General features: G+C 35.0%; 1 protein-coding gene across 3 annotated transcripts in view; it reads right to left on the reverse strand.

Moving 5' to 3' along the window:
• smtnb (smoothelin b) overlaps positions 1 to 11,656 on the reverse strand; it is a 107,914-nt gene that overhangs the window by 11,545 nt on the left and 84,713 nt on the right. For 2 of the 3 annotated variants that reach the window (XM_016229234.1, XM_016229233.1), the window contains exons 11-16: positions 5,905 to 6,078; positions 3,695 to 3,770; positions 3,481 to 3,513; positions 2,120 to 2,293; positions 930 to 992; positions 778 to 841 (exon numbers count right to left, since the gene is read on the reverse strand). In XM_016229234.1, the coding sequence (XP_016084720.1) occupies positions 778 to 841; positions 930 to 992; positions 2,120 to 2,293; positions 3,481 to 3,513; positions 3,695 to 3,770; positions 5,905 to 6,078 (584 nt within the window). The remainder of the gene's footprint in view (positions 1 to 777; positions 842 to 929; positions 993 to 2,119; positions 2,294 to 3,480; positions 3,514 to 3,694; positions 3,771 to 5,904; positions 6,079 to 11,656) is intronic. The other variant, XM_016229235.1, reaches the window with a different exon arrangement.

An 11,656-nucleotide genomic window follows, 5' to 3' on the forward strand; every position in this document is an offset into this window, starting at 1 on the left:
AGACCAAAAAAAACAACAACAAAAAACAGACATTCTGACACAGAACACACATTTCAATGTAGAATAACTGGCTTTAGCTAAGTTTTTCAGAGAAACAATGTGAACTTGCATGTTTCCTAAATAACATTTTGCATTTTTATGTTTTAGTACAGTCCAAAAAAAATACAAACAGCACCTTTACTAAATCGGTTTAAAATCTGAAGATTTGTAGTCAGTGTGCTGCTTAATATTTTTGTGGAAACTGTGATACAGTACATTTACATTGTGTGCATATTTCAAGTTGAGGACTGTTGAATGATTTTGAACTTTTAAATGACAAATTCACTTTTAATTGTAAGCACATGCTAAATAACTGTGTTTTATGAAACAAAGAAAGTCCAAAATGCTTAGGAACAACTTGAGTGTGAGCAAATGATTATTGAAGTTTCATTTTTCATTCAGGATCTAATTTTCTCCAGCATTTATTTGAAATATAAATATTTTGTGACATTATAACAATCTTCACTGTCACTTCTGATAAATTTACTGCATTGTTGCTGAATAAAAGTATTAATTTCTTTTAAAGAAAAAAATCTTATTGACCTCAAACTTTTGAACAGTGTTCAATGTGTATGTACAGTAGGATGGAATTTAATTTTATGTTGGTATTACATTAACTGGCATTACTATGTTATATAAGGCCTGAATAGTTATTTGGGAATTATTTTAAAATGAACTACGGTGTATAAAATAAGGCCAGGACCAAAAAAGGGTTCATGTTGACTTTAAAGCACTCACCTGCCAACCTTCCTAGTGGACGTGGTGCTGGAGTAACTGTAGGATTTTGTTTGCACTGTGCCTGCTGGTGAGATAATAAGAGAAAAGTGGGTTTGACATGGGTGCTGGTAGAAAGTAAGACTGAATACTGAGCACAAATAGAATAAACTAACTGTCTGTCTTTTGAACATAGCTGGATTCCATGATAGTGCTGCGGGACGTCCTGCCATTATCATCTGCACACACAAGCAATGACAGTGTCACAATCAAATTACACACAGAACAAGAGGCTCTTGTTGAAGGATCAGGCAGCATAAAAAAAACTGGACCCCCCCAGCTGTAAGTGTTTTTACTCATTTTAAAATGGCCAGCCAATCATAAGAGAGAAGTATTTTACTATAACACTACAATATTTTCCCATTTTTATTGAATGAAGAGATTCTTCGAAATTTCAATTTTTACATAAACTACAGAAAACCCACTGTGATGAACAAAAGAAAATATACATTTTTGTTTGTGTGACAAATTTTAGTTGAATACATCCTTGCATGAAATTTATAAGAGGTAACAATTTAGTTTAGGGAACAATACTAGCTGTTTATTAGCATGCATATTACTACCACATTGGCCGTTTATTAGTACTTACAAAGCACATATTAATGCCCTATTCTGCATGACCATAATCTAGAATCCTACCCCAACTACCTTACTAACTATTAATAGGCAGCAAATTCGGATTTTATTGAGGCAAAAGTCATAGTTAATAGTTAGTGAGAACTGGACCTAAAAATAAAGTGTGACCATATATGAATATTCAATCTAAAAATGACCAGTATTAAGTTAAATCAAATCAATGGATTTAATTACATACTTTTGAAGTATTTGTTTGCATTTACCAACACAAATCAGTCCTAAAAGTGTGTGAGATACATGGGAAAGACACTAAATATATTTTACAAAAGTATTTTTGAGACAAATCTAACCAACATATAAAAAGTTATACAATGTACTACAATGTAACGGTCTTGGAAATGTCTTAACCCATTTCCAAAGTTTTATTCCTGTACCAAAAATTACAGATTTTTTAAGATACATGCACCATATTTACAGGTCAAAACTGACCTGAATGCAATTTTCAAGGTACACAAATACGTTATTATTTTACAGGAGAGTTTTACTAGTGAGTCTGCTGACTCATCTGCTGATATTAAATACCTAAACATTAATTCATTCCCAAGGTCTTGTAAAACAAAACTATTTGTTTTTGTTGCAAAATCTTGAACATAAACCTTAAATTTTAAGTGGACTACTGAGGGGAAAAAAATCCAGCCAAGTAGAGTTCACTACATTACTGCTGTGCTACCTGAATGGGAAACACGATTGGTGACGTGACTGATAGTGGAGCCGTCTGCAGAGCGCTCGATCTTCTTCATCACGACTTCACTGGTGTCTGCACCCACCCGGGCTTTCTGAGATCTCTCCTCCCGCTGCTGTCTGAGCTCCTGCATACGCAGATCTCGTTCCTTCTCTCTCTGGTCTGAGGACACGGGCAAAATGAACAGCGTAAGGAAGAGAAGTTAGGGTTAAGATGGAGAAGGGATCAAGGATGCACAAAACGTGTGACCATATTAGTACTTTTGCAACGATCAACATGGCCGAGACTATCTGACTAGGGTGTGTCCAACAAACTTGTTTGAAAACCTTATTTTGCAACTCTAGTGACACAGAAATCACACACTTCAGACCCTATCACTATCATGTTTAAAGCACTTGTGTGAAAGTGTTAACATCTTAAGATGAACACCATAGTAGGGTTGTGCAATATTTACCATCTATCACAATTGTTGTTTAAATAATGTGCCAGCTGACACGTTGTTGTTTTTCCTGAATATATATATTGTGATATTGATGTGATACCAAATGTGATAATGATTTTTTACAACAGTTCAATAAACATATGGCTAATATTGTGAGTTACATTTTTAAAACAATATTACCATGATTATCAATGCTATATTTCACCAAAAAAATATATATATTTATGAATAATTTACACTGCATTTGTGTAAATGCATTCATTCCACCTCTGAGCTGCATTTAACAGTATGTGTAAATACATCTAAATGTCACTTTGGCGTAGCTGTGTCACTTCTGCAGTGCAGAAATGGATTTTGTTGATACTGATTTCATTTGATTGGTAACAGCCATTGTATTTATTGATCCAATTTGAGAATTCAACATAATGCTTATATCTAAAATGGTTAGAAAAAATGCCTTTATAATGTAAAAATGGAAATTACTGCACAGAATATGAAAAACTTGTCTATGACAGGTCTAAACCAGACAAGGTTCCAGCACCGATTTAGCAAAATAGTGTCTAATTATTGACAAAACCCCAGAAAAAACAGAGATATAATTTATAGTCAATATTGCACACCACCACACCATAGATGATCATAGCACTGTGTGTACATTTGATCAAGCAAACACACATCAAGCAGTACCATATGATCACCAAATAGATATACTTTCATGCATGGTCAAAAAACATGACCAGATCACACATATCACACAAACCACACGTGGCACATAAAAACTACATACCGTATATTCAAATACAAACCAAGTCTATAGACATATGAAGCCTAACTGACACTTCACTAAGGCTCTGGGCATTAGTAAAGGGTCAGTAGGGCAAAAACACACACAATCCAGAAACCCTACCCATTTCCTCCTGTGTGCATCCCAGCCTAGCCTCTGAGAGCAAAGAGAGAGAAACAGCATTCAACAAAAGGGAAGTAAAGAAGACAGACTGTCTAGCACTGTGAACAGTACACTTTCTCCAGTATGTTGACGCCCCTCAGTATATAGAGAGAATAAAGAAAGAACAGAAGGAGAGATGAGTGCTGTGCAAGAAAACAAAAGTAGAGATAATTACCTCGCTTTTTCTTTCGTAGTTCTCTCATTGCAGTCCTGATCATTTTCCTTTCTTCAAAATCTTTGCAATCATCAAGCTGCAAAAACAAACAAACCCCACCCCAAACAGACCATAATAATAATAATGAAAATAATAATAATAATAATAAAGCAACTCATTGTACTTCTATAACGCCAAGCATTTCAAAAAATGAATAAATAAATTATGCACAATAATACCAGGAACTTGTAGTTTAAAAGTAAAACGGTCAAATTTAATCTTTTTATTTCTTTAAAAGAAAGAACAGGAAAATTAGGTGGTAAAGAGGGTGGAATATGATCAAGGAATGTTGATGACTACTGACTTCCATAGTATTTTTTCTATACTGTGGAAGTCAACGGCTAACGGCAACTCTTTGGTTACCAACAATCTTCAAAACAGAACCAAGAAAGAAACTCATAGATTTGGAACAACTTGAGGATGAGTAAATGATGACCGTTTTCATTTTTGGGTTCTGTGTTGTCTGCATGAGCATCATGCCTCAGTTTGTCACAACACATCTTTGATCATTTTTTGTTGTTGTTGTTGATATGTGTATATACAGTGCACAGCATAATTGAGTACACCCCCTCTGATTAAATATAAAATATGTATTTTCTTAATGATCACTAATGTAATTCATAGAAAGATGGCAAAATGGAAATGTATTAAACATATTCTTAATAAAAACAGAGAAATACATGCCATTAATATCTGCAAAATAAGAAACTTAGCCAATTTTTGTTTAAATGAAGGATTGCAGAATTGAGTACAACCTAGATTTAATTCAACCAAGTGTAATATTCTAGAACATAATATGTCCTCCATAACTCTAAGTACACTGCTCTGACACTTCTTGGCACTGAGTGTCAAGTTCGTGACAAATTTTCACATCTGTACTGTTTAACTCCTGGAGGACGACCTCCCTAAATGCCCTGGTCTTTAATGGAGAGTGTTGCTCAGCTCGTCTCTACAGAATCTCTCACAGCTGCTCAAGAGTGTTAAGATTGAGTGAAATACATGTCCACTGAAGGATTTTCAGCTCAGGAGAATTAATATCTTCATTGTCATGTAAAAAAAAAAACCCAACAATGCAGGGAATGAGAAGAGGGTAGCATCTTCAGTTTCAGGTTTTTGTATTACATCACACAGTGGTGTGTGAATTCATGACAGCGTTGATAAAGTACAACTCCCTCACACCTTCAGCACTCATACATCCCTATAGAAGAGCTTTACTACCACTGAGTGCCACTGTGGGAACCAAGCACTTCTCTCTGTACTCCTCCTCTAGCATCACCAGAACATTTTGGATGCTGTTAGATCTGAAATGATTGAATTGCTCTCATGAGACCAGAGTATGGATTCCCAGAAGTCTACATTTTGTAAATATGGGCCTTGAAAAAAGCTAAATGAGTTTATTGTGCTTTGGCTACAGTCGGTAGATCTGGTGTGGATAAACAACCATGCATGTCACTTCTGCATGCTGCATCTTACTCCGAGATAAAGTTTCACTCTTTTCACAGCTTTTGCCGGCTCTGAGACACTTTCACAGTGTTTCTCCTGCTCTTTTTCTAGCAAAAACTCGCTCATCACTAAATGAAAGCTTAAAAGTGAATACCTGATTATTTCAGGGGGCTTTTCACAAGTCCATTGTTTTTTAATTTCTGTGTTACTTTGGCTATATTTTCACACTTAAAACAATAATTTGGTATTCTTCTTGTACCATTGTCCTCTTTTATGCTAAGAAGTAAATCTCCTGACAGTTCTCTCTCAAGTGGTTTCATTGTTGTCAGCATTAAGTCTGAGTATGATTCAGTGGGCCATATAACACTTAATTATCAAGAAATTACTTACCTTTAATAGTTTTGGTTCAACATACTTCCCTGTTGATCAATACTTGCCTTAACCTTACACCAGAATTTTTTTGTTTGTTTGTTTTATTTAGTAACTTTCAGGAGGGTGTACTCATTTTTGCAACACAACATTTTATCACTTTGATAAGAAAATGTTATTTTCTTGAATAATTTTAACATTCTTCTTTGGTAACTGATCAAGCAGACTTGCTGGAATATTATATCTCTAAAAAATCATAACATGTCTTCTAAGCAAAGAGTAATTGCTGAATTTGTTAAGTTTCAGAGGGGGTGTACTCATTTATGCTGTGCACTGTAACAGCAGGAGAAATAAAGTACCATTTTATCCAGGATCTCCTCGTCCTCAATCTCCTGCAGCTTCTCTGAGGTCAGCTTATCACTTTGCACCTTATTTTTGATGGAGGTCATGGATGAGCCGTTAGGAAGCACAGGGACGTCACGGGACGCCTCGCTCACAGATTCACTCACAAGAGATATGGGCTCCGTCTCCATCTGTGTGTGTGCAGGGGGATAAAAGACAATGTATGATACACTATGAAGGGACACTTTAAAAATTATCGCAATTTTAACAGTAAAACACTGTAAATATGCTACTACTTTAATATATATTCCCCTACTTTAGTATATATGGTGACGTTTCATGTCATTTTACAGTAAAATACTATTAAATTTACAGTTTTTATGCTGTGAAAAAGAATAAGCCATATTATAGTTTAAAGTGAAAAAACAAACTGAGTGACCGCTCACATTTGATGGGTTTCCATTTAAATAACTGTTCTTCTTAGCTTCTTTCTTGTCAGACAAGTTAATTTGGGTTTTATGTTGATGAATGTTTATTACATTATTTCAGGTCATTTGTGTTACCGTGATGGTGTTTTGTATTTGGGTTCATGAGAGCATGTATCTTCTGTACGTGAGTATTAGTATTCACCTCAGCTTGTGGAATAGCTAGCTACTTGTGATGAACTTCAATTAATTGTGTGACTTTCTCATTACCACCTGTATTTTTAACGTGGTTGTATATATATTGGTATATATTTCATTAAATGTTTATTACAGTTAATGAAATAAATATTTTTTTATTGTAAGTTTAAGTTCAATCTTTAAAACTTAAAATGTTGCTACCATATTTTATGGTTCTTTTTAATTCTGGCAACTACAGCTGCAGATTTTTTTTTATTGTAAATTTTCCAGATTTTTTTAAGCTACTTTAATTAGCTAACCTAAAGTCATGCTATCCTTTTAACAAAGTACTGTATTTACTAATAAACAGAAGGATTGATGAGCATTAGGATGACAACATTAAACAGCATTTGAACATCATTCAAACTAGAAAACAATAATTTGCCATTAATCTTATCAATGGTATATGTACATGTAAAATTTCACAGTCGCCTCACCACACATGGCCTTTAGCTTAAGGAGGAACTTAAAGGGTTAGTTCACCCAAAAATTAAAATTAGCCCATAAATTACTCGCCCTCAAGTCATCCTAGGTGTATATGACTTTCTTCTTTCAGACGAATCCAGTCGGAGTTATATAAAAAAATTGTCTTTGATCTTTCAAGCTGTTTCATGGCACTCAGCGGGTGTTGGAGTGCATCGGTCCAAAAGAAGTTAAATAAAAAACGCCCATCCATAAAATAAAGTGCTTCACGCGGCTCCGGGGGGGGGGGCCAAAGGCCTCCTGTAGCGAATCGATGCGTTTTTGTAAGAAAAATATCTATATTCAAAACGTAATAATCACTTTAATGTAGCTTGCGCCAACTGTTGTACACGGAAGCAGTTCCGGGCTGATGACGTATGAGTTCAGCGTTGCGCATGCATGTGCCCTCAACCCGGAGCAGTGTGAGACACTTTTTTTTTTTTTAAGGATGGGCGCTTTTTATTTAACTTCTTTTGGACCGATGCACTTCAACACCCGCTGAGTGCCATGAAACAGCTTGAAAGATCAAAGACAATTTTTTATATAACTCCGACTGGATTCGTCTGAAAGAAGAAAGTCATATACACCTAGGATGACTTGAGGGTGAGTAATTTATGGGTGAGTCATTTTTGGGTGAACTAACCCTTTAAGTGCACCTCAAAGTCCTTTTGGTGTTTTTATATTGTGGTAACAGCATTTACACAAACATTTTCATTAAAATGAATTAATTCAATGTCAGTAATTTTTGTTCTACTTAGGTCAATTACTCTGATTTAATATTTAACAATAAAATGTCTTTCATACTTATTTTGAACTACTTTTAACTTTAAAATTTGCCATAAATTAATAAATAAATAAAAATTAAGACCATGTAAAAATTTAAATTAAAAAGTTACTGCAGATGCATAATCATCACAAAATTTCATGTTATATCATGTTAAAATGCATTATATTGGTGTATGGAAATAATATCTATACAATGCTGACAGACAGACAGACAAGACAGATGCCGGTTAAGATCTTATACTATGACACTAAAACAGTGATAACATTTATACTTCTGAACAGCTAATCCCTAAAGCAGGCTATAATTGACAGCAACACAATTGACATTAGGGTTTAAGAGGGGATCAGGCCCTTTCTTTCGGAACATGCTTCACAACTCCTTGTTCAAGCTCTTGTTCTGTCCAGAAGATTAATTTTTAACGAGCCAAAAAGAATGCATGTCACACCTCTGTTTATCAGTTTGCACTGGCTACCAATAGCTGCTCGCATAAAATTCAAGGCATTAATGTTTGCCTACAAAACCACCACTGGCTCTGCACCCTTTTACCTAAATTCATTGCTTCAGACTTATGTGCCCTCTAGAAGCTTGCGTTCGGCAAGTGAACGGCGCTTTATTATTCCATCCCTAAGAGGCACAAAATCGCTTTCTCTGACTTTTAAATTAAATGTTCCCTCCTGGTGGAATGACCTGCCCAACTCAGTCCGAGCAGCTGAGTCCTTAGCCATCTTCTAGCACTCTCTATTCTAATTTTATTCTTAAAAAAAAAAAAAACTCAACACTTGCTTCTCTAATCTTTTTGCATTCTATTTGTTTTCTTTTTATTTATTATACAATTATAATTCTGACTTTCTGATTTCTGATTAACAAAAGCAAAAAAGACCTCTAACACTAGCTTGCTCTATTCTTTTTCTATTCTATCAGTTTTCTTTTTCTTTTTTTATTATATTATTTTTTTTTTAAACTTGCTGTGTACTGCATTAAGTTAACTGAGACTTGTTATAGCACTTGCTTATCATTGCTCTTTTGTTTATTTTGATTGCTTCCATTGTCCACATTTGTAAGTCGCTTTGGATAAAAGCGTCTGCTAAATGTCTAAATCATTTACACAAACATTTTCATTAAAATGAATTAATTCAATGTCAGTAATTTTTGTTCTACTTAGGTCAATTACTCTGATTTAATATTTAACAATAAAATGTCTTTCATACTTATTTTGAACTACTTTTAACTTTAAAATTTGCCATAAATTAATAAATAAATAAAAATTAAGACCATGTAAAAATTTAAATTAAAAAGTTACTGCAGATGCATAATCATCACAAAATTTCATGTTATATCATGTTAAAATGCATTATATTGGTGTATGGAAATAATATCTATACAATGCTGACAGACAGACAGACAAGACAGATGCCGGTTAAGATCTTATACTATGACACTAAAACAGTGATAACATTTATACTTCTGAACAGCTAATCCCTAAAGCAGGCTATAATTGACAGCAACACAATTGACATTAGGGTTTAAGAGGGGATCAGGCCCTTTCTTTCGGAACATGCTTCACAACTCCTTGTTCAAGCTCTTGTTCTGTCCAGAAGATTAATTTTTAACGAGCCAAAAAGAATGCATGTCACACCTCTGTTTATCAGTTTGCACTGGCTACCAATAGCTGCTCGCATAAAATTCAAGGCATTAATGTTTGCCTACAAAACCACCACTGGCTCTGCACCCTTTTACCTAAATTCATTGCTTCAGACTTATGTGCCCTCTAGAAGCTTGCGTTCGGCAAGTGAACGGCGCTTTATTATTCCATCCCTAAGAGGCACAAAATCGCTTTCTCTGACTTTTAAATTAAATGTTCCCTCCTGGTGGAATGACCTGCCCAACTCAGTCCGAGCAGCTGAGTCCTTAGCCATCTTCTAGCACTCTCTATTCTAATTTTATTCTTAAAAAAAAAAAAAACTCAACACTTGCTTCTCTAATCTTTTTGCATTCTATTTGTTTTCTTTTTATTTATTATACAATTATAATTCTGACTTTCTGATTTCTGATTAACAAAAGCAAAAAAGACCTCTAACACTAGCTTGCTCTATTCTTTTTCTATTCTATCAGTTTTCTTTTTCTTTTTTTATTATATTATTTTTTTTTTAAAACTTGCTGTGTACTGCATTAAGTTAACTGAGACTTGTTATAGCACTTGCTTATCATTGCTCTTTTGTTTATTTTGATTGCTTCCATTGTCCTCATTTGTAAGTCGCTTTGGATAAAAGCGTCTGCTAAATGTCTAAATTTAAATGTAAGAGCAAAGATAAAAATAGCCATCCAAAAATAAAACTGGCAGAGTGATGGAGAGATGGGCAAAAAAGAGCAATGAGCAAGTGAAACCCTTGCAGCAGACAGAGGAGATGGAAAAAGGGGGCTGGTGGAAGGGAGAGAATGTTTCTGAATCTGATCTATGACTACAGCTGTGTTTACACAAAAGCCGTGGAAGCTCACTGACATTTAGACAGGAATGAGAGCTCAGTGATTTCTGTGAATGTCCCCGAGTACCTCAGCCTGCCGCTCTCATCCACGTCACACTCAGCGCTTCACTGATCTCTGCTTAAATGAAGTGCCGTGGACGTGCAGGCCAGGTCGGATGGTTACTAATGGAGAGTGTTTAGAGAATTAGCACCTTGAGACAATGGAAAATTAGGTATCCACACTGTATAAAATGCTTGTTACGAAGGAAAAACAATGCACAACTTTAAATCTATCTGCAATCTATAAATTGCAGAGATTGATGCTTGTGTTTTTTGCTTGTGCTCCTAAGTTGATTTTTTGATATATATATATTAGTGCTGTCAAACGATTAATCACATCCAAAATAAAACTTTTTGTTTACATAATATATATGTGTGTGCACTGTGTATATATAAATACAAACACATGCATGTGTATATTTAAGAAAAATATGTTGTTTATATATTAAATATATTTATATATGATATAATTTATATGAATACACACAAATAACAAAAACTTTTATTTTGGATGTGATTAATCGCGATTAATCGTTTGACAACACACACACATATATACATATATACATATACCTACTGATTTTTTTAAGTTTGCCCACTTACAAAGAAATTAAGGGTCTGTCATTTTTATGGTAGGTTTATTTTAACGGATAGAGACAGAATATCAACCAAAAAATCAAGAAAAAAACACATTATATAAAGCTTAGAAATTGATTTGCATTTCAGTGAGTGAAGTAAGTATTTGATCCCCTACCAACCAGCAAGAATTCTGGCTCCCACAGATTGGTTATGTGCCCATGTGGAACACAGATTAGTCCTGCCACTTTAAGAAGTTACTCCTAAAGTCAGCTCGTTAGGTGTATAAGACACCTGTCCACACAATCTGTATCTTCCATTCCAACCTCTCCCACCATCATGGGCAAGACCAAAGAGCTGTCAAAGGATGTCAGAGACATGATTGTAGATCTGCACAAGGCTTAAATGGGCTACAAGACCATCAGCAAGAAGCTTTGAAGGAGACAACTGTTGGTGTGATTATTCGGAAATGGAAGAAATGCAAAATAACCATCAATTGGCCTCGGTCTGGAGCTCTTGTGCAAGATCTTGCCTCATGGGGTAAGGATGATCATGAGAAAAGTGAGGGATCAGCCCCGAACTACACGGGAGGAGCTTGTTAATGATCTTAAGGCAGTTGGAACCACAGTCACCAAGCAAAACATTGGTAACACACTATGCCGCAATGGACTGAAATCCTGCAGCGCCCGCAAGGTCCCCCTGCTCAAGAAGGCACATGTACAGGCCCGTTTAAAGTTTGCCAAAGAACATCTAAATGATT

This window comes from Sinocyclocheilus grahami, unplaced genomic scaffold (genome assembly GCF_001515645.1).
Source record: "Sinocyclocheilus grahami isolate Dianchi unplaced genomic scaffold, SAMN03320097.WGS_v1.1 scaffold349.1, whole genome shotgun sequence".
NCBI lineage: Eukaryota > Metazoa > Chordata > Actinopteri > Cypriniformes > Cyprinidae > Sinocyclocheilus > Sinocyclocheilus grahami.